At 54.7% G+C, this 23,166-nt stretch overlaps 1 protein-coding gene across 1 annotated transcript in view; it reads right to left on the bottom strand.

Moving 5' to 3' along the window:
- LOC119108075 (uncharacterized) overlaps nt 1-21,020 on the bottom strand; it is a 53,045-nt gene extending 32,025 nt beyond the window's left edge. The window contains exons 1-2 of the mRNA XM_037231655.1: nt 20,317-21,020; nt 12,374-12,400 (exon numbers count right to left, since the gene is read on the bottom strand). Coding sequence (XP_037087550.1) covers nt 12,374-12,400; nt 20,317-20,985 — 696 coding nt within the window. The 5' untranslated portion in view covers nt 20,986-21,020. The remainder of the gene's footprint in view (nt 1-12,373; nt 12,401-20,316) is intronic.
- Between the last annotated feature and the right edge of the window lie 2,146 nt (nt 21,021-23,166).

Genomic DNA, 23,166 nt, shown 5'->3' with positions numbered 1-23,166 from the left:
GGTTGGTCGGCTGACATTGGTCCGGTCCCTTGTTTGAAGACCTGATACTTTCTGAGATTCGTTGAACTCCCGGTCCAACCACCCAAATTAAAAGATTCGACCCGTTCTGCAACTGTTTACTGATAAGCACGTCCTGGAGCTCGAAACCATCCATCTTAACCATTTGAGACAATGTCTCCATAAAACGCCTGTCAGCAATTACTAGAACGGAACATTCGACACCAAACATCGACGCCTGGAATAAATTGCAGATGCAAACCATTCATCCATTCAAACAACGCCTCGCGATCGCGCATAAAAGGGCCACGTCACGTCGACCCCCAGAACACATGTACCGGTTTAATTTGGCCTGACCGCTGCATACCGGAAGAACCGAAAGCCAGGCCTGATTACAAAGCTTGAGCAAACTTTAAATACCACGAATATCTACAGAGGCTGGTCAGCAGCTTGCGGATAAGCCTTAAACGCTTCTGTTGATTCATGAAATCGTTGAAACTTACATTCAAGTCATTTTCCACCCTTGTCTCCGAGAGCATTTCATTGACCAGCAGTTCTGAGCGAATAAATTGTTTCCACTAACGTTTCAGGGAAAAAATCCGGCCCACTCGACGACCAGGGCCCAGATGCTCCACTTGGAAATTCTGAAGCCCTAAGCTGCCTCGACTTCGTGCAAGGCCAAGTAGAGCGACTGCTGCTCGAGTTCGTTCCGTAGGAGGCATGTGACCCATATGGCCCGAGTTTCCCGCATGCTTAGTGCCCTCACGAATTGCCAGTAGCAATCGAAGTGTTGTGACGCTTGTCGGTGACAAGATGCTCTTTTTCCAGGCCGGAGGCAGGGAGCAATGTCTTGCGGCTTACAAAAAGGGCGACAAAAATCGCCGGTTAGATAACGGCGAGTATGGGTCCTGGAGCTATGTTTAAAGATGCTTGACAAGATTGTTTACAGCTGTCTGCTCCAACGCCGATGACCCGCCCTCTCAGTGAATCGACATAGCTTTATCCGGAAACGTTCATACATGAGCAGGTTCGTTCATTGCACAACTAACCTTACATGTTATCTGCAGTATGCGTTGGAGACGATAGCCAAAGGAATGCAAGCTGACACCGTCTCAGGTTCTCAATATGACATATTATGAATTGTTGCTCGGCATTTACAAGTGTTATAAACTTTAGCTGCACAAGATGAAAGGCACTTGCCTAGCATGTACGAGAGGTGTGCTTCTAGGTAAAATCATTCCGGACTGACACGAGTCGGCCAGTCCTTTCCGCGACAAGCAGTCCTCGTTAGTTCCGGTTTAGTCCAGGGGCCCAGGAGGTAGCATGTACGGACCACCGCTGTTTATCTACGAGCTGCACCGCGCGAGCGCGACCTGACATCGCTTCGCCGTGTCAGTTATCTTAATGACACTCGAGGTCTTCAAGCTGACCTCAGCCAACTAACCGAATGGCCTCGAACATCGCGATTCGAGCTGAGCCCCACCAAATGTAGCATTACCACTTACGCTTTAAGAAAATGTGCAGTCTTTTCAGCGTACCGGTTGAATGGCGCCGTGTTGGCGCCGGGGCAATGAAGGCAGGGTAAGGCGAAATGCTTGGCTGGCAACTAACTTCTGCCGCCCATGTCGACGCAGCATTTCCAAAGACGAAACAAGTTTTCGGGCGACTAATCCACAGCATTCAAAACCCTGCTTATTCCTCCCCTTCCCCAGCCGCATACCCTTGGACTTTATGAATCTATGCTTCGTGCATATAATGCACGCATTCGGTCCTTCATCGAGTACAGTAGCGTGGTTTGGTCTGGCACTGCAGCATGCCACCTCAGACGGTAAGAATGGATTCAACACAAATTTGTATTGGGCTCACTTGTGCTTCAAGCAAACGTTGCCACAGTTTGGACTACAAAAAATATATTTTCACACTGAATTATCACTTACAGAATTGCATTTTTACAGGACGCCCTAATGTTCACGTACAATGTGTTCAATGGGGGCATAGGCAGCACCTATCTTGCCTCCTCTTTTCGGCGATCTGTACCCGTCCGGAGCACAGAGAAAATTGACAGACCTTCAGCTTTGGCAGATTTCATTGGGGAGGCTTGCACGTCATAAAATTTGTCATTCATTCGTGTTCCCTTCACGAGGAACACGAATGAATGATGAAACATCCGTGTTTAGACTTCCTAAACATCTGCGCCACCGCAGACTCCCTCTGTGCGCCGCTGCGTACCAGCGAAGCAACTGTTTGTCGATTCGTAGTGCACTCACGGATAGTGTGTGCACTACGACCTGGGACCCCATGTTCGCAATGCAAATCGCGACTGTTTGCCAGGCAAATTGAAGGTACATTTGTCTATACTGACATCGTACTTCGACGGGCATAGGTGCATTATGATTATGCTCCCTTTTATATCTGGACTTCACTTGTCGCTGGGTTTCTTCTTGTTTGTGGTGTTACTAATAAGCAGTCAACAATAAACCATTCAGGTGCCTGTGTGTATTACTAAGCAAACATTCGATCAATCCTTCCGCGTCTTGTATTTCAGTACATACTTTGTAGTAAGTAAATAATGTATTTGTAAATTAAATTCATAATAATGACAAAAAGTCATCTAAAAATGTATCATACAGTCACATTCGATCTGATAGTCTCTGAACATTAGAGTTGTGAGAAAATCCACTTTACCAACAGTGATAAATGGCATGACATTTAATTTGTCTTTTTAATCTCATTGCTCGTTATATCTGCGAATTCATTTTTTTTGTTCAAATTTGCTGGCACCTAAGCGACGGGCAACGCCAAAAACTTTGAATCAGTTGCATTACCAACCTGTGTTACGAATACCATAACAACTCCATTACATAAATCATTACACCTCCATTACATCTTTCCATTGTATGACTAGTGTGAATTACTACTAGCTTGGTATAGGTGTGTGTTCACCACAAAGGAAGAATTCAGAAATAATGATGATCAAACACCCTATTAAAGGATATCGCTAGTCCACGCAACATAATGCAGAACAACGATAGTCAATAGCCCTATGCCCACTCACAAACACAAAGGCAAATAATGACAAGTGTGTAAGGTAACAGGGTGAACAAACGGATAAATCAAAACTTAGCATCATTGGGCCGACTCAAACAAATTTTGAATATTTTTTTCGCCTGCAAAAATAAGAAAACATGACAGTTACGGCCTGAACACTTTGTGAAACGCCTGCAACGAATGATGGTTAAAAACAAAGATGTCATAATCCTCATGGCATATGTTCATTCACCAATTCACCCTCTGGCTTTTACTTACGTGGCTTTCGAATGACTCTGTACTATCTGCGGAAAGAAACCAAACCTATCCCTTTTTACAACGGTTGCCTCCGTGCAACCGTACGCATACCGGAATCCCATATTGTATAACCGAAGAAGGAGTGCTGGCGACTTTGATATACAAGACAGGGTTTGCGGCCTAAATGATCATAATGAGTTCAAATCTCTTATGCTAAGCTAATGTAGCTCAGCATAAGACTTGCAACTCATAATGCCGAAAAACAAGGAGCTGGGGGCCTTTCCTTCCTTTGTCACCCCAAACGATTCCCATTCTCCCCACGCCCCGCTGCTGGCAACTCCAATGGTTATTTTAATAGAACAATGACCCGTATAAGACGGCTGGAATGACTCTCTGGACATTCTGGTGCAAATGAAGAAGAGCGGGGAGTCGCACTTAACCGACAACTTTCCTGTGGCTATCATTACCAGACAGGATTGCAAATGGATAACATAAGTGCAGTGTAATGCTGCGACCGCCTGGACCGGTTCGTGGTGCGAATACCAAATATGGACATGCGTGCGAGCTGCGCGGATGCCGTCTCTTCAGGGAGTTCGCCGACTACTTTAATGACACGATCTCGCCAGTGCCCCGATCCAACGGTGCTTTCCCCGGCACAATGGGCTGCGGGCAGAAATCAGAAATAAGGCGCACGGATGTCTCAAAGGCTACCCGCTGTTTCACAAGCCGGATGCGAACCAAATGGGCGCGGCCTTCGAGGGCCAAGCGCACATCCCGTCGCGTAGCTGCGCTCTGCATCATGCACCGACAGAGCCCTGACCTCAGCAAGCCGGCACGATCCCGTCATCGAGACCAGCTTCCTGAGGCTTGCTGCACCCCGCCGTTTATTGCGCCGCCGTCCTGCCAGCGGCTGGTCGCTTCAGTGGAGCGCCAATGGATCTCAGCCGATATTTGCCCCCGCCAGCCAAGGGCAACAGCCGATCCGATTGGAGGTCGGCGGTGAGGTGCTGTCAGTCGACGCCAGATGAACCACCCGCTCGCCGCGCTGCTGTCGGAACCTTCAAGCCACGGCAAACGACGGCAAGGTCATGACCAGTGCTAAAGCCACGCCGCAGGGTCCCGGGTTCGTTCGCGGGGCCGTCTGTAACCAGTTTTGCTCTGGCATGACCAAGATTCTTAGCTGTGCTCTGGTGGCTATCTGCCTTTCCGTTCATCCGTACCTCCCAGGTGGGGACCGCTCAAGAATATCGCTTCGAGACATTATCCCCTTACCTTATTATGATTTTATCATCACCTGAATGGGACTGAACCCGTGATGGAGCCAACACCCGACTCGCTCGGAGCCACCGACAAAGGTCTTCGTTTGGACTCGCTCTGACCCTCTGTTCAAATCATTGCCTGATTGGGCCTGCGCAACAGATCAAGCCATCACTGCACCGAGCCTGCGCGATTGATGACGTCACCACGCGACTCGCTCTGAGCCGCCCATCAAACCATCACTGCACCGAGCCTGCGCGTTCGATGACGTCACCATGCGACTCACTCCGAGCCGCCGATCAAGCCATCACTGCGCCGAGCCTGCGCGATCGATGACGTCACCATGCGACTCACTCTGAGCCGCCGATCAAGCCATCACTGGTGTCGGCCTGTCGCGCAGTGCCAGTCAACAGAGCTCGGGCGTCAGGCCCAGTGACGTCACAAAGACCCAGACTCCAGTCAGCTGCGTCCCAAACGAATGCACTGCACCGCAGAGCAGTTAACAGCCGAGAACCTGGACTTGGCCTGGCTGATGGCTACTTCTATAGCCATCAAAGTTGAGTAGGGTGCACTAACGCAGAGTCCAACTCCCTCCCCGTCTGGAATGGCGCGGCGAAGTGACGTCATGACCTCTCCCACACGGAAGAATGCGATTAAGTCTGCTACAGCATAAATCCTGCAAGCGCTTAAGGCTAAATCCCCATTCCCTGTCTGCCGCGTATAAGCTTTGACACGGCCACCGAAGAATGTGAAAAAGTCGTGTTAGGAATGTATTGACTTACCTGCTGTAAACCTCATAAGGAGACTGGCCGTGTCCGGAGGTGGCTATGTCCTTCGGAACAGAGATAAGATCCACGCTTTCGTAAGCAGGACACTCCCCTTTCTCCTAAGGCCGTATTTTTTCACTCAGCATCATTGATTTTTGGACATCTCATGAAACTGGCCGTGTCCGGAGGCGGCTATGTTCTACGGAACAGAGGTAAGGTCCATGCTTTCGTAAGCGGGTCACTCCCTTTCCCCTCAGGCCGTATTTTTTTCTCTCAGCATCAGTTATTTTTGGACATAAAATTAAGAATCCGCGTCGTGGGTTCTGCATGAGATATACATCCCCTGTGCTTTAAAAACCCAGCTGCGCTCCTGTACGTTTCCACGGCCTGTCGGCATGGCAAGAGCCAATTAAAATGATAGTTCTACCGCTGAGGCCTTTTCCAAAAGCGCACTGAGAAGAGCTATTGGGACCAGCAGTCACCTGTAATGTCATTCATGTGCGTAACGATGCGGTGCAAAGCAAAATGTTACCGATTGCGTTGTACTTAACTTGGACTTCGTAAAGCGTAGCGACAGCTGAACAGACCACGAGAACTGCCGGGCGGCAATCGTTGTTTTTTTACAACTGGAAGGGATTTGCGATGCGCTGCCATTCTAGTTTGCCATGAACTTTTAAACCGCACGAACGAGTTCGCCACCAGCTGTATGAAGCCATGTGCTGTGGCCCAGTTCACAGCTACAGCCGCACCTGCGGCCTGCACCCAGACAACCGCCCGAAGTCACCGCACTGAAGCATTACGAATTTCAGATGCGTAGAGCCATGGCAGAAGTGACTGCGACAGACTGATGTCCTTAGAAGCGGCTTAGGCCTGCTTTCTTCCATCAAAATCAGCTACTGCAGCAGGAATGCAGCAATTTCGCTGCCAAGTTAGCTAAAGGTGGTTATTTTTTAGAACGCACCTAAAACTATGTGACCTAAGTAATTGCTTCAAAGGGTGATGTTCCTGAGCCCAATCCACGGACCTGACAGGATGCCAGAACCACAGGTATTTCAGGAACAGCTTTTGAGCTTCATGTATAGAGCGCATTTTTGGAATTTGATTTTTCCTTCCAGTTCGGGTGCGCTCAACTTGCATTGCATGCACACAGTCGAATTTTCGTCATATGTTTACGTGGGTCTCTTGGTGATTAAACCGACACTTTTTGGGTTTACTGGACGCAAACATTCATTATGAAACGGGAATGACATGTTCACCTACGCGGTAAGCTACCTGACCAGGCAAGCATTGTTTATGATACGTATGCAAACGGACGCCAGCTGTCTCTGATAAATATGCTACTGCCGTCAAGCCGATGAAAATCATACATTGCATGGCAAGGGGGCGCTGGGTATCGCTAGAGAAGCTCCAGTGACGTGCAGGAGCGAAACAGGAGTTTCATTTAAGCTGCGACGGACGCTCGCGGCGACACGCGGCTGTCGCTCCGGGGACCAGCCAGCCCAGCGGCCAGCTCAGCTGACCGCCGGTAACGCGGGACCAGCCAGCCCAGCGGCCAGCTCAGCTGACCGCCAGTAACGCGGGACCAGCCTGCCCAGCGGCCAGCTCAGCTGACCGCCGGTAACGCGGGACCAGCCTGCCCAGCGGCCAGCTCAGCAGACCGCCAGTAACGCGGGACCAGCCTGCCCAGCGGCCAGCTCAGCTGACCGCCAGTAGCGCGGGACCAGCCTACCCAGCGGCCAGCTCAGCTGACCGTCAATAACGCGGGACCAGCCTGCCCAGCGGTCAGCTCAGCTGACCGCCAGTAACGCGGGACCAGCCTGCCCAGCGGCCAGCTCAGCTGACCGCCAGTAGCGCGGGACCAGCCTGCCCAGCGGCCAGCTCAGCTGACCGCCGGTAACGCGTAAATCACATCAGCGGTTGCGGCGTCACGCTCAAGTAAGCTGCCCACAAGGCTGGCTCTGCTGAAGCAGCCGAGTGGTAGATGTACATCGCTCCCAGCGATGAGTGAACTGCGCAAAGTTGAGCCGATTTCAGCGTTATAATAGGATATGCACCCTTCCAGCTTCTCACACTTCTGTTCACACTCCTCACCCTTGTGTTGACAAGTTTCCAAGCATGAGTGCTAATGCAGTGTTGTGCTTGCGTTGTATTTAAGCGTTCGTGCGGTTCAAGGGATTGAAATGTAACTTTGAAGCTGAGCATTTGCATGCCTTATGCACCACGGCCTCACAACTTCCCTTTCACAAAAATGTTAGTTTTGTCTCTAACTCCAGAGCTAGACAGCCATGGCGCGCAAACTTGATATCGGCTGCACGGCCCGCCTAGCGCGACCGCGAAACGCGATCGCCAATTCCATGCGCCCCGGAGTGCCTCTCTTCACGGAGCCGGACTGGCGCGGACGGTCAGCCTGACCACGTGCCGTCGCCGGAGGCTGGCGCTGCGGGCCGGGCTGGGGCCGGGCCGACGCTGCTGCGGGCCGGGGCTCAGCTGGCGCTGCGGGTCGGCCGGGGCTCGGCCGACGCTGCTGCGGGCCGGGGCTCAGCTGGCGCTGCGGGCCGGCCGGGGCTCGGCCGACGCCGCGGACCGGCCGGGGCTCGGGGGGGCTCGGCTGGCGCGGCGGGCCGGCTGAGGCTTGGCTGGCACTGCGTGCTGGCCGGAGCTCGGCCGACGCCGCGGGCCGGCCGGGGTCGGCCGACGCCGCGGGCCGGCCGGGTCGGCCGACGCCGCGGGCCGGCCGGGGTTCGGCCGGCGCTGCTGAGGGCCGGGGTTCAGCTGGCGCTGCTGCGGGCCGGCCGGGGCTTGGCTGGCGCCGTGGGCCGGGGCTCGGCTGGCACTGCGTGCTGGCCGGGACTCGGCCGGCACCGCGGGCCGGGCTCGGTCAGCCGCCGGCCCCGCCGGTCCGACAGCATGTCCTGGCCGGCCGACGGGGACGTGCCACGTACCGGCACTCCCGCTGATTTGGCTCCGGTACGCTGCGGGCGGATGTTGCGCACGCTGCCAGCGGCTGTGTCCGGCTGTGTCCGGCTGTGCCCAGTGGCTGTGTTCGGCTGTGTCCGGCTGTGCCCAGTGGCTGTGTCTGGCTATGTCCAGCGGCTGTGTCCGGCTGTGTCCAGCGGCTGTGTCCGGCTGTGTCCAGCCTTCTGGTCAACGTGGCACTGCGCTACCTCTGGCTGCCTGGTGCGTATCAGTATGCCCAGGTGCGCATGCTCACATTTGTTTCATTCGAGTGGAAAACGCTTATCAGGTCATGTAACACCCTTCAGGTCGCAGCTGCTATCCTGCTTTGCATGGCGATAACCCTAAGTTCATAGAATCACGCTTCTTGAGTGATAGACTCAGGATGCAGGCGATATTCTTTTCTCAGAAATGTGTTTTATGTCCGGGTCATCCATGCACAGCATTTGAATTTATTTATTTTGTGGCGCGACGAGCCGCGGGCTGTCAGTCGGGCTGCGATGTCGGTCGAACCCACCGCGGAGCAGCTTTCCACGCAGCCGGGGACAGGACAGAGCGAGCGCTACTCAAACCAGCCTGACCTTCAGGCACGCAGTGCCTCCAGTGAAGGACACTGAACAGGTCCGAAAACCAGTCCGACCTTGAAATTGTCAACGGATGTTTGCATAAAACACGATGCCGCGGGCAACTTAATGCCTGATAAACCATGTCCGCAACAGTTTAGACGAACAACACGTGCGGAGTTCTTTATCGACGCAGGTAGCTGTCAAGGCCACTGGCGCGGCCTCTCGTTAAGCTGAGCCGTCCGCTCTGATGGGGGCTGGGACTTCGCAAACCTGCGTTCGCGAAGGGTCGAAAGCGGACGACGCGAAACAAAACCTGATGCTTTACACGCTCGGCCACGTAGGCCTCGCTGTAACTATCATCCACCGCTACCGGAAATGATAATTATGGAAATAATTCAACGTTTCAGGGATTGTGAGCTGGGTGGATGGTGCCTTATGCACACTTACTGGTTGCAACGCAAAATATGTTGCAGCTGTGCACGAAATCACATATCAGCGTTCAAGGAGCGTATGGGTGTATAATGTGCATGCTATTTGATCGCCTTCTATGTAATGCAAAAGGTAGACCACGGAACACGTTGCGTTATGCACCCTATATATTTTGCACCGTGCATTTCAGTAAGTAAATGAGAGTGGATTACACAAATGGGAACGTTCAGAAGGTTGGTAATTATTGGGCAAACAGGAGCCCTCTGCTCCTTTACCCTACCAGCATACAGTCTCGTTCCTTAGTTGGTTATCGAGTTTTAAGGGAGCCTCAACGGCGTTGGTTACATACGTTCACGTCAAAATAAAGCTATAATTTATATACCCACGCAAAAATACAACTGTGGAGAAAAAACGGACAAGCGTAAGCATTTACCGCTCCTCAGAAGCGTAGCGAAGCCAGTTCAGTTAGAAGTTATATCAACACCTAATGCTGTGAAGTCAGCCCACGCGGCCTGCTCATACGCGGCGACTGCACATAACGATCAAAACCTCTCGTGCTCATTGGGGCATCAACAGGACACAGGTGACCAAGGCTGCTGGTTTTGAGCTGATGCTTGAGCAACATGCTGCGTTTCGGCAAACTGAGGATTTGAGCAGAAATCAGTCATGGAAGAAGCACCTTGATCGTAAAATTTATAAGTAGTTGCTTGAGAACCGTATCACTATTTCATTATTTTCCATTCACTCGCACTTGGCTGCATCATTAAGTCGCTCAGATCGGGTTTAGCGAGGTCGTCCGACAAAAATAATGCGCGAGACTAGCCAACGAACAGCACCACCAAACCAGGGCTGATTCACTGGCCGCCGCGGACGCCATCTCGCCGCTGGCCCGTCGCGTCCGACGGCTTGCGCTGGCTGCTGGAGCAGCGCGCGCCCGGCGCGGCCGGCGCGCCTCGTGCGGCCGCTGGACGGTCGGGGGGGGGGGGGAGTGATCTCAGTCATTACGAGCTGGAAGCCGCCTTGGATCGAAGACGGGCGGAACTAATAACCGGCTGCTGCCCAGTCGTACGGCTTATTAGTGGCGGGCGGCGGCCGGCCAGTCGACTGCCAGCTCGCCGCGCGCGCCGCCTCGGGAACCAGGCCTGTTAACATCGCCGGCGATTGGAGCGCCTTTTGCGGTTTACTTCCAGCGCGGAACGATGAGCAGATGAGAAATGTCGATGGCGCGCGGGGAGAAAGATGGGTTGAAATAAATAACGGCGGGAGGAAGCCCCGTTTGGTCGTGGTTGCCACATGCCCGCTATCTCACACGGCACGGCATGTTCACCTGGATGCTACCAGCTCATACGCCAAGCTTATGAGCAATAATAAATCATTAGGTGTACTAATAACAGCTGGTTTAAAGGATTGGGGAAATATTCCCGCTATTTTACGGCGATGTCATAGCATAGGCCAAGCGAGCAAATGCAGATTTTTTCCACATCGTCCACAGATAGGTTTAAGCGACAGCACACTGCCCCTTCAAGCGCAGCCGGATGTCACGTCTTGAAACATATCCGCTATCATAATCGGTGATGTCGTGAAAATAAGACTACAGCAGAGCATCGTGGCTAACACAAAACCACCAGTGGGTTACAACTGGCGCTTCGCCTCCATCATCCAGGTTGTTAGCATGGAGTGTTGCTGAGGACGGCCAGCCATGGTGCGATGGTGCCACGGCAGGCGCTTGACTGAGCTTCACTGGCGCCTGATGGAAGAACCTAAGCCCTAGGCACGAATCCAGACAGCGGTGACACCAGCGTCGCCATCTGTGGAGCGAGCGTGTGAAGCGACTCACACTAGGTGCTAAGGTATGTGCGTCAACCACGAAACAGAAGCGTGTTGGCCGCGGAACAGCCGCGGGCGCGTCGTCTGAGGCTGTTTATCAGGCGTCAAGATCAGGCTGTTTATCAGGCTGGTTGTTTGTTGATGCATGCAACGGTCAAATCTAGTAGCATCGCTATTTAGTGGAAGCCACCGGTTCGGCCGAAGCTTACCTCGGCGGGAAAAGACCCCTAGCTTCCCGCTCCGAGGTTAGCAACACGTAAACCAGCCTGCTGCTCCGCCTCCCGACCCCATGCGCGTCAGCCGTGAAGGCGTGGGGCGCCAGCCTTAGTAGAACCAAAGAACGGTGGCCGGGGAGCCTGCCTGCGCCAGCCTAGGGCCAAATAACGCTAACAATAACGGAAATATCTGACAAGCTACATTGAGCAGACGGGTAATTGCGTTTCAAGTAAAGCACTACGTCAGGCTTATTGGCCCTTTTCTGACGTCAATAGAAGGCTGGAGAGACTGGAGGGATACAATTGTGAGCCAGTCAGCGTGTGCGAATATTAACACGCTACCCGCGGGGTTCTCAAATCGCGAGGTGCGTGGACCTCTTGATGCGCACCGTGCGTCTCTCTCTCTCTCTCTCTCTCTCTCTCTCTCTCCTCTCTCTCTCTCTCTCTCTCTCTCTCTCTCTCCTCTCTCTCTCTCTCTCTCTCTCTCTCTCTCTCTCTCTCTCTTCTCTCTCTCTCTCTCTCTCTCTCTCTCTCTCTCTCTCTCTCTCTCTCTCTCTCTCTCTCTCTCTCTCTCTCTCTCTCTCTCTCTCTCTCTCTCTCTCTCTCTCTCTCTCTCTCTCTCTCTCTCTCTCTCTCTCTCTCTCTCTCTCTCTCTCTCTCTCTCTCTCTCTCTCTCTCTCTCTCTCCTCTCTCTCTCTCTCTCTCTCTCTCTCTCTCTCTCTCTCTCTCTCTCTCTCTCTCTCTCTCTCTCTCTCTCTCTCTCTCTCTATCTCTCTCTCTCTCTCTCTCTCTTCTCTCTCTCTCTCTCTCTCTCTCTCTCTCTCTCTCTCTCTCTCTCTCTCTCTCTCTCTCTCGCTCTCGCTCTCGCTCTCGCAATTTGATGAAAGCCGCCAAAACGGCGGCTGAAAACCCCATAGGTGCTCATTGTGTACTACTTGACTCACGAGCACTTTGATCATCCAGTGTTCAGACAATTTAATAATGTACACAGCGCATTAGCGGTGAGGTGCTGGTTCGAGGAGAAAATGCGGACCACGGTCAACCATGCATTAACATGTGGGCGCAGCAGACTTACCGAATTCCGATTCCCATTCACGGAAGACTGCAAGAAACACAGTTCACTCAATTGAAAACTTAGTTTTCGATTTAATTGCATAATGACGTCATGGATTACCATAACAATCGTTCTCTTGAAGTCAATTTGAAGTCGTCCTCGGACAGCGTGGGGAGAAGTGCAGCGGACGTGAATAGCAATCAACATTTCCTGAAGGTTCCGATATATTTCACACATTAGGCAATCGTGGCTCCAGGGTTGTAGCTGTCACTTCATTATCTGTTCACCTGCTATCTATCTAATCGAGACAAGATTGTAAGGAATGGACAGCGAGGGTTTTCAGTCAGATGCATACACGCAAAGTACCAACACTTTCCACAAGGTAAATCGAGACCTATAAAAAACATGTGTGAGGCTGTTTCAAAACTCCCTGCCTCGATAACCAAACAACCAAGGATGCATCTAAGCCATGGGTATAACATAAGAATGCATCTGAATAGGTCGATTGTACATTTTTCTCTCAACTGCGCGAGGGCAGTAGCTAGCTAGAAATAGGTTGTAGCCAGCAAACTGCTCGTCACATGACTTCTGCCAATACGAAGCATAAAAAGCTGAGTTAGTCCGATACCGTCTGTGGATTACGCCGCCAGCGACCGCCGCCAGAGACCGCCGCCAGAGACCGCCGCCAGAGGCCGCCGCCAGCGACCGCCGCCAGAGACCGCCACCAGAGACCGCCGCCAGAGACCGCCGCCAGAGACCGCCACCAGAGACCGCCACCAGAGACCGCCGCCAGAGACCGCCACCAGAGACCGCCACCAGCGACGGTCACCAGAGAGGCCAGGATGTTAAAGGTATCCTTTCCCCGCCTGGATGCTCAGCGCCTGATTGTCGGAGTGGGAGTAATTATAACGGTTATCGATAGCCCTGGTCAATTTTACAAAGGAGCCCTTCAGCTGATGCTTGTGACGTGATTGATAGAGTCACAAATGATCGAAGACACCCTATTGGTCATACATAAGTTTTTGAATGACTTTGTGGCTCTTAAGCATCAACAATGTTGATAGCGAAGCTTTGAAAAGTAGTGCTACAGAATGCATTTTAGAATTCTGCCATAGTTTTGACAGTCATGGGCCAAGGCCAAGTCAAGGTCAGAAAAGTAAATAACTCATGGGATCCAACTTCGTTGCTCTAGGTACATGTGCTTCATATTAATCATTAGTCTTTTGATGTGGTAACCACGCAGGCTTATGACAAGTGGCATGGTAAATCACTTAGGTTCTGCGCTTTTAAGCCATTTTAACATGCAGCCGACCCTTTTGATCGGATGAAATTCTGGTATCAGCGCGATGCTGAGCGTCCCCTTGCGTGCGCGCTGGCCTCGCCGTTCGTTCGTCATATTCCGGGCCAGTGGTGGAATATTACGGCGACAGCTTAACGTGCCGCAATGCTCGGCACGGCTTGTCCTGCTCTCTGACGTCACCTGACCTTTAGTGGGTCCGCCGCCACCGTCTGCGGGCCACCCCAGTCTGCGGCAAAGGGCGAGGGCCTAAAGCGATTCGAACTCATGCCGCCACGGGTGGGCGGATCGGGAGAAGACGCTTTAAACGGAGCATGCCACCTTTGAAGACGGATACGGAAGTGAGCATCAGGTGTGATGAAGTAAGCTCACCGTAACTTTTGGTATACGTTAGAGTGGAAAATACTATTTTAGAACAGAATTTCTCTATTCATCAAAATGTTTCTCAGCGTGGCATTCCTTGATGGCGTCATCGTACCTTGCGCAACGTTGATTGAGATCCAATTGACGGCCAATCTGGAAGTCGTGCCCGCGAATGTTAGATATGAACGACTCGACAATCTTGTTTTGTCTGGACCGCCGCATGGCCAATGGAATTTGAGGATCTGAATTGCGTTATTATGACATCAGGGATGCCTGAATGACCTTAAAATAGTCTGCGCGATATGATATGCACATCTTAGGGGATGTCTAGTTTAGACACCAGTGAATACCAGTGATCTTTTGCTTATAGTAGATATCTAGGTTTCAGGCGGCTGCATTTGGAGGTCTGACACGCTTTGGACTCGAATCTGGAGCTTGACCTTATTTGACCTCATTTGACCTGAAGATCATGACCCAGCAACCTTCAAGTTGCATACAAGTAAGCTCACATACAAGTAATTCGGTGCATCTAGCTCTCTCAGTTTTTCAAGATCTTAAGGACGGGGGTCAATTGTCCCCTCCCCCTCCCCTCTCCCCTTCCCACCCGACCATGTGACATTTTGCCTCCACCTCCTCCCATTCGAGCATGTGGCGTTGAACGGGTCACCCAGACGCATGTTATCCTCTTCCTCCAAGCGGTCGCGAGTTAGCAACGTACCACTAATCAGAAAGATTGACCGCATAATGTTAGGAGTCTGTTTGGCCAATCGCCTTCCAAGGAACACAGCGATATGTCACCGGCCGCTCAGCGCCGGCGTACTTTGCGCATCCCTTCAGCAAGCAGTTGTGCTGCCAAGTTTTTAAAGCGCAGCCCGTGTGACCAGTGCAGAGCGAATGGACAGCCTAGGACCCCTTTTCCACGCCACAGGGGAACAGAGTGGTTGGAAAAGAAAGCGTTGTCATCGAGAGATTTTGTGCATGCCGCCCATTACCGCAAGGCCTGTTGGCCGATTGTCGCCATGGGCAACTTCCGCCGCCCACAGCTCCGCTAGCGTCATGGCCGGCGACACTGATAAACGGCTACTGAACGGGCTGATTAATAATTAGCAAACGATAAGTGGCTCGGTTCCCGCCGAACTTCGGGGCGCCCGCAACGACCCATCAGGCCGGCGCGACCCGCGACCAGGCCGCTCGGTGATTATTGCTTGGGGTCTGGGCCCGCTTCTGCTCCCAGGGCCATTTTGTTCGCGGCTGGCCGACCCGATCACACGGCCCACCGCTGGTACGTGACCCGGAGCCTGTCTCATCGCAAGGTCGGACCGCCGCTTCAACACTCGTCCACTCCGAGCGCCGCCGGCGGCAGCAGCCGCAGTCGTCGCAGCTGAGCCGGTGCGGGCCGTCGAGCGACCCAGCCCGCATTCCGTGGTATGCCCAGCTCGCCGCGGCTGTCCAACGAGACGGCAGCGGCCGGCGCGCGCCCGCACCGCCGGCCCAGCCCTTCTTCGCGCGGACGCCGCGCCCTCGGCACAGGGCGAGCGCGCCGCTTATTTCGGCAATCTGCCAGACATAATGGCATCGATTGGGGGCGTGCGATGACGCAGCGGCCGCCTCGAGCGGCCGGCCTCGACCTGCCTCGGGCCCACGTCAGCGGTCCGGCCTGGGTCAGGTCAGCTCACGAGCCAGACCTGACCTGCAACTGCAAGCCGTGCCGCGGGGCCAGATGGTCAGGTCAGGAGAGCATGTATGCCCAGGTTTTACCGAGGCCGCTGGCGACATTTCGTTGTGGGCTAAACCAGCGACAACCCAGACGGAATCCAGTTAAGGTGTGTCACGGCACTGTGTTTCGTGCTGTAGGCAAAGATAAAAGTACCAAAACTCCGCCAACGCCCCTGCCAGAGAGCGTAAATGCCGCGCAACGCGTGCAGCTCGCACGGCCGCCAGCCCGTGCGCCGGCCCTCGCGCGTGCAGGCCATGCGGGGGGCGTGCCGCCGCCGCCGCCGCCGCCGCCTCCGCACGAAAACAACCCCGAGCGCGCCGCGTGCCAACCGACTGGAGGCGATGAGGAGGGAGGGGGGGGGGGGGGCGAGAGTGTTGGCCCGCTGCCTGGGGGCGCGTAAACAGCGCACAGCGGCGGCGACGCGCGGCGGCCACGAGGACGGCGCGCCGACGACACTCAGCTGAAGCACAGGCGCGGCGGGCTGCTGGGCTGCGTCTCAAGGGTCTGCAGCGGGCTGCTGGGCTGCGTCTCAAGGGTCTGCAGCGGGCTGCTGGGCTACGTCTCAAGGGTCTGCAGCGGACTGCTGGGCTACGTCTCAAGGGTCTGCAGCGAGCTGCTGGGCTGCGTCTCAAGGGCCTGCAGCGGGCTACTGGGCTACGTCTCAAGGGCCTGCAGCGGGCTACTGGGCTACGTCTCAAGGGCCTGCAGCGGGCTGCTGGGCTGCGTCTCAAGGGCCTGCAGCGGGCTACTGGGCTACGTCTCAAGGGCCTGCAGCGGGCTGCTGGGCTGCGTCTCAAGGGCCTGCAGCGGGCTACTGGGCTATGTCTCAAGGGTCTGCAGCAGACTGCTGGGCTACGCCTCAAGGGTCTGCAGCGGGCTGCTGGGCTGAGTCTCAGGGGTCTGCAGTGGGCTGCTGGGCTGCGTCTCGAGGGCCTGCAGCGGGTTGCTGGGCTGTTTCTCGAGGGCTTGCAGCGGACCGCTGGGGTTCGTCTCGACGGTCTGCAGCGAGCTGCTGGGCTGCGTCTCGAGGGCCTGCTGCGCGACCGTCTCAGCGTGTTCACCGAACTAGCGGTGGACACACTCAGACCGCTGTCTTGGGCCGCCTCCTGGCGCTGTCACCGCCACCATGCTGGCCGCCGAGCTGTCGTTTTACCGCTGCCCACTGATCAGTCTTTTCACACTGACCTCTTGCCTCAACTGACTGTCAGGCTGTTGTCTCAACTTGGGCCACCTTCTCACCCATTTGTTGTCTTTCTCAGCCCTTTGCTGTCTCCTGGCCCTCCTCTCTGTTGGCTCCCAGTGCAGCCACTCGCTACTCTCTGTTGTCTCCCAGTGCAGCCGCTCGCTACTCTCTGTTATCCCCAGTACAACGGTGCGCTACTCACTGTTGTCTCCCAGTGCAGCCGCTCACTATTCTTTGCTGTCTTCCGGTGCAGCCGCTCGCTACTCTCTGTTGTCCCCCAGTACAGCCGTGCGCTATCCTCTGTTGTCTCTCAGTGCGGCCGCTCGCTATTCTTTGTTGTCTCCCAGTGCAGCCGCTCGCCACTCTCTGTTGTCTCCCAGTGCAGCCGTTGCACCACTCTCTTCAGCGCTGAATTCGGTTGCCGTCTCGGCGGAAGCCGGCGCCGGAAGGCCACGTCCGGTGCTGTCGTTACAGCTATCTGGCCGCACGACTGGCAGCGAGCGCCGATGATAGCGCCGGCGCGTGACGACGGGCGTCAGGCGCGGCTCGCCGGCGCGCCGAGACGCACGACGCACGGACGCGCCGGGCAGACGTGGCCCGGGCACGCCTGGCTGTGCCACGCCTGTTAGGGCTGGTGCATGGACTGCGTCTCCTTGGGGATGTTTTGTGAGCCGTGCAGCGATGGTGGCGTTTTTATGAACCGTATGCGTCTGCTTGACATAGTTAAACAAATGTCTGTCCTGAAGTATGTAAAATGTTGTTTTGGATGAACGTAAGACCCTCTGACTGCTGTTGAGAAAATTGAAATAGTAAAGCATCTCAAAATTGGCTGTTTAAAAGTAATTCTCTCGAAGGTACGTCCACACCGCCTCCCTACAGCACATTGTCAGATTCGTGTGCTCAGAAGCTACATTTGAGGAGAAAACAAGGGGTGTGAGGAGAGAGATCCGGACGTGAAAATTATAACAGAGGATTCCAGAAGCTCCGCCAGATCCCTCCCTCATCTCAGGGGCTTCGCCAGACCCCTCCCTCAGCTCCAGGAGCTCCACCAGACCTCTCTCTCACCCCCAGGAGCTCCGTCATACCCCTTCCGCACCTCCAGGGGTTCCACCAGACCTCTCTCTCATTACCAGGAGCTCAGTCAGATCCCTCCCTCATCTCAGGGGCTTCGCCAGACCCCTCCCTCACCTTCCGGAGCTCCACCAGACCTCTCCCTCACCCGGAGGAGCTCCGTCAGATCCCTCCCTCATCTCAGGGACTCCGTCAGACCCCTCCCTCACCCCCAGGAGCTCAGTCAGACCCCTCCCTCCCCTTCAGGACTGAGCAGCTGATCAGGGTACCCTTTCCAAAAACACATCCAATTAGTGGATTTAGGGATTCCCACGACATGGGTGCCACAAATGCCACGAATTCGAATTTCACCGGCAGCGCTGGGAGATTTCATTTAGTTAAAAGAGTGAGGTGAGGCGGGTGATGTCTGCAGGTCGGCGAGAACCAATGTTATGGCGGCCGTGCCCTGCAGTGTGCTGCTACCGACGCAGCTAAAAACGGCAGTGTACTAAAGATGCACTGCGCGCAGAGAGGGACTCTGTTAAGAGTGCGAATGGTTATCGTGCGGGTGTCAGCCATCATGTGATACGTTTGAATGTAACCTCGTGTGTGAACTGTTGTTGCACTGATGGGGCGGTCAATGTTGTTTTGCTGGGGTGTTAATTAAATAATCTTCAATTTGATCAACGAAAATATTTCCAATGAATCCACATATTCTGCGCAGCATTCCAATGGGCCCTTTCGTGCTACCAAGTTTGGAGCCGTCAATTGTTATGAAACTTATAATTTTCCAGAATAAATTCATTACACTGTCGTGGCATCACACATGTACATGCAAGCCACCAGACGTTGTAATCTAATCTTTAACAAGACCATGCACCGTTAGCCAGAGCAAAGTTATTGCGGAGAACTGATAATTTCATCTGCTAGCAGTTCGTTCACGTGCTTTTAGCAGGAAACCACCAGGGTGATGGTGGTGAATTTTGTGGATATGGTGCGAGGGGTTTGTGTCATCAACACTGCGACCGTGGCAGGCCACAAACATGAACCGTGGATAGTGTTAAAATCACATCAGACATTGCGCCTCGGGCGCTTTTGGCAATGGCAAAGGAAGGAGCATCAAATAAGCGATAGCGTGTGAACATGCTTTGAGGCTTTTTATCCCGTAATGACACAATGCTGTCTTGCTGTGACTGAATGTACCACGCTACGTGATTTTAGGCGTCTAGCGTGAGAACGACAGCGCATTCCATCATGAGCAGAATGTGTGCCCAGCGATCGAAGAAAATCCTGAATAGCTCATTATGGCACAAGTATATTGGTCCGATCCATTGTTCATTGTCATGCGTGCAATGAATGTGAAATCAGCTTCTTGATGATATCATTTGATCACTTCTTTGATCACCGCTTGAATCTTCATTATCCGGCGGAATACAAAGATGCAACAGCGATACAAGAGCACATTCTCAATCTACAACTCCACGCTTCCCAATATCTTGCACAGTTTTCTGCGAGGTTACAGTCGAGGAACAGCCTGCTTACAATAGCAACCAGGTGAAATCGTGCGGAACAGGTGCCGTGAAGCCCCCGCAGCGCCCAGAAGTGCGCCATCCGATCCTGAGCGTCCCGCACGCCGCCGCGGCTAATCGATTTCACGCCGCGTCACCGGCCAGCCCGGTCGCGTTCTGCTCGTATGGGACTTCGTGCCAATGGTGGGACGGCGCCGGGTAATGCTCGGCGCACCGAGCGCACTGGCAGACGCGTACGTCCCGGGACCGGTTCCCTGAGCCGTCTGCGCGCAGCCCGGAAACGGGCGTTCCGCAAGCACGACCGCTCCGTCCGCCCGCCGGCCAAGACATCTTAATCGCGATGGCCCCATGGCTTTGAGCAAAGCTAAGTCTATCTGCCCTGCAGGATCGACTAAGTGTTCTGGTGTCTCTATGGTCTTGGTAGCGCCAGCACCAGGTGCTTTGCTGCTGATCTAGCGCGTAAAAGAAATAGATGAACATGAATACACAGTTGCAGCTGGTCTTTTCATCGTGATTACCTCCTGTAACTGGGTTTGTCCAATCACGTTGGCATTTTTCGGGCGTTTTGTAGGAGAGCGGGTAGTTACAGTTGACGGTGGACATGCAACATTGGTCGCGGCTGAGCAAAACTATCATTCAACGTGATAGCACGGCCTTTCGATTCGATCACATCCCTATAAACGATATCGAGGCGCCTACTTTCACATACTCAGCAATAGATTGCCTCCGGTTGCTGGCCATCAGCCGGTCATCTGGTCGCAAGAGAGACTGGAGAGTCCTCCACCAAGCACGCGAGCGCGCGCGCCCGACGCCGCCGCCACTCACCTGTACCGCCAGCGGCAGCTGGCTCCGCTGCACCGAGATGGCCGGCAGCGAGGTGCGCCGCATCTTGGGCCCCATGCCGGCTGGCCAGGAGAAGCTGCTGCTGGTGCGGCAGCGGCGCAGCGTCAGCGCGCGCCCGTCGGCGGCGGCCGGCTCACAGAGCGGCACGGCCAGACGCACCCGCAGCCAGAGCGCGAGGGTGCCGCCCAGGCTGCAGAGCAAGTAGAGCAGCGGCGCCGCCAGCAGCAGGCGGCCGGCCGACAGCAGCAGCCAGAGCGCGACGGTAGCCAGCAGGCGAGCGTCGAGACAGCGCGGCCCCCACAGCAGCAGCGCGCCGCCCAGCACTGGCAGACGCACACCTGGCCACACCAGCTGAAGCAGCTCACCGAGCGCGCATGCGCACAGGACCAGGTACAGGTGGCGGCCGCCGAGCGACTCGAGTGTCAAAGCGGCGGCGGCAGTCGACAGTACAACGCACGCGGCGCAGCTGAACGCCAGCAGCAGCGGCGCGCTGAGCGAGACGGCCAGCGCCAGCAGCAAGCCGCCGTAGAACAGCAACCGGCCCGAACGGCCCACGCTGAGTCGGAGCGCCGAGACGACACTGCGCGCGCTGACCACCTCCGGTAGCAGCACCGACACGTAGTCCTCGGCCCACCTGCGGCTAACCGACATGGCGCATGTCGGCGCCGCGCGCGCGCGCTCCCGCCGTCCGCCTGGCCGCGGACACCCTGGCAGGCCGACCCACTGCGCCGGCCACCGCGCGCCACTCCCGCCATCTATTGCGGCCGAAACGAATCAACAAGTGCGATCGATACGACCGACGGACGGGCGGTGGCCGCCGCCGCTGCCCGTCGGGACCCCCTGCCAATTAGCCGGCTGCCGGGATCGAAATGACGGGCCAAACCTGCCGTCGCACCCCCCACCCGACGGTCAACATGGCTGGGCGCGCGTCGTGCCGTCGGAGCCGCATGCATTCAACTGAACTTGCGTGCGGGCGGGCGGGAGATGGCTGTTCAGTTTGGTGCGGGGTAACGCGCTGCTTCCTGTCAGGGCTTGCGGTAAATGCGGATCTGGGCGGCCTGCGAAAACAGGCATCATTGGCAAGCACACGCTGATTGCATCAGGCCTGGCACACCACATTGAACTCGATGACAGGCGGGCGATGGTGTGCGACAGCAAGTTTGTGGTGTTGAACAAGCCAAGCCGGACGGGGCGGCGTGCCCGCCTGTGTTGATGTCTCACAGTGGGGGCGTTAACGTTGGTTCCAACGCCACTCGGACAAATGATTCATGCGTCTAAAATGTTTATGGAATGATCACTACTGGAAGCAGAAAACTGGCACCAGTGCTGGTAGTGTTAACCGACACCAATGCTGGTGATGTTTCCCAACACCAGTGAATGCAGTCGAATCAGCATGAACGCGTGAAAATACCCACTGGCGTATTGTTGATACTGTGTTGAGTACCTGCACCACCTTTGGTACTGACTTTTCTATTTTTAAATCGCTATACATGCAGGCAAATCCCGGCTTTTGCAGACGGCCTGCAAATTCAATGACTCGTCTTTGGTGCACATAGGAGTCCTTTGTATAGTGATCAGCGTGAGATTTAACCTTCCGCTGGTAACAGTCCGGCGCCTCGAGAGGATGTCGCTCGCTGGTGACAGCCCGGCGCCTCGGGGGGATGGCGAGTCGCTCGCTGGTAACAGTCCGGTGCCTCGGGAGGATGACAAGTCGCTCGCTGGTGACAGACCGGAGCCTCGGGGGGATGGCGAGTCGCTCGCTGGTGACAGCCCGGCGCCTCGGGGGGATGGCGAGTCGCTCGCTGGTAACAGTCCGGTGCCTCGGGAGGATGGCGAGTCGCTCGCTGGTAACAGTCCGGTGCCTCGGGAGGATGGCGAGTCGCTCGCTGGTAACAGTCCGGTGCCTCGGGGGGATGGCAAGTCGCTCGCTGGTGACAGACCGGAGCCTCGGGAGGATGGCGAGTCGCTCGCTGGTGACAGTCCGGCGCCTTGGGAGGATGGCGAGTCGCACCCTTCCCGACGCTGCTCGATTCTCAGCAAGCTGTCACGCAACACTGCAAGCATGACAGATCACGAAAGCTGTAGGCTGAATTCAACCGGCTGCCTGATTTGTATGCATTGTTTGCCGGCACACCCCGAACCGTCTGGGGCCGTCTCGCAGCAGTCGCATTGAGTGAGCCAGGCGCCCAGGCAAACTGGGATCTGATTCAGTTAAGACACGCGGGCAAGTGTGCTGACAGATGTAGGCCGCCACGAACATTTGCAGTGGCTAGGGACGTACATGGTGGACCGTGCATGTCATGCAGGAAGTCCATTCAATGATCATAACGAAGGAATTTCGGCTTGCGAAACGCAACTTAAACCGGACGGCCAACGAAAGAGTCCACAGTGAAGCGTTCGATACAATGGATCTGTTTCGTCAGTGTTTTCATTCCAGTGAATTTTAGCACATGAGTGCTGCCTATATCTGGTTAGATTTATGACAGGAGAGGTCATGCTTTACTTCGCGCTTTTACTAAACGAAACATTGCTAAAGACAGGTTGACAGTCACCAACATGGATGTAACCATGCCGTTAATGCAGCTGGTGCCCGGTTTTGCTTTGGTGCAACTTTGCATCATTTCTAATCCAAATTTATCGTAACAATCACAAAAAGCGCTAGTATCCGATCGGAAATTAATGTATATTCGTGCGAAGTGAAGCGATATCACGGCTTTCTAGCTCAAACCACGACAAGGACTGATCCCTTCCTCGCTGAAAGCATTTTGTTTTTTTTCTGAAATAAGCCATTGTGAAGAAGTTTGATGTTCCCACGACGTCAGCGATGGCCCG

This window comes from Pollicipes pollicipes, unplaced genomic scaffold, assembly GCF_011947565.3.
Source record: "Pollicipes pollicipes isolate AB1234 unplaced genomic scaffold, Ppol_2.1 Scaffold_6686;HRSCAF=7923_pilon_pilon_pilon, whole genome shotgun sequence".
In the NCBI taxonomy this organism is placed as follows: domain Eukaryota; kingdom Metazoa; phylum Arthropoda; class Thecostraca; order Pollicipedomorpha; family Pollicipedidae; genus Pollicipes; species Pollicipes pollicipes.
Note: the sequence above shows the minus strand (reverse complement) of the source record. Positions and strands in the feature narration are given on the sequence as shown.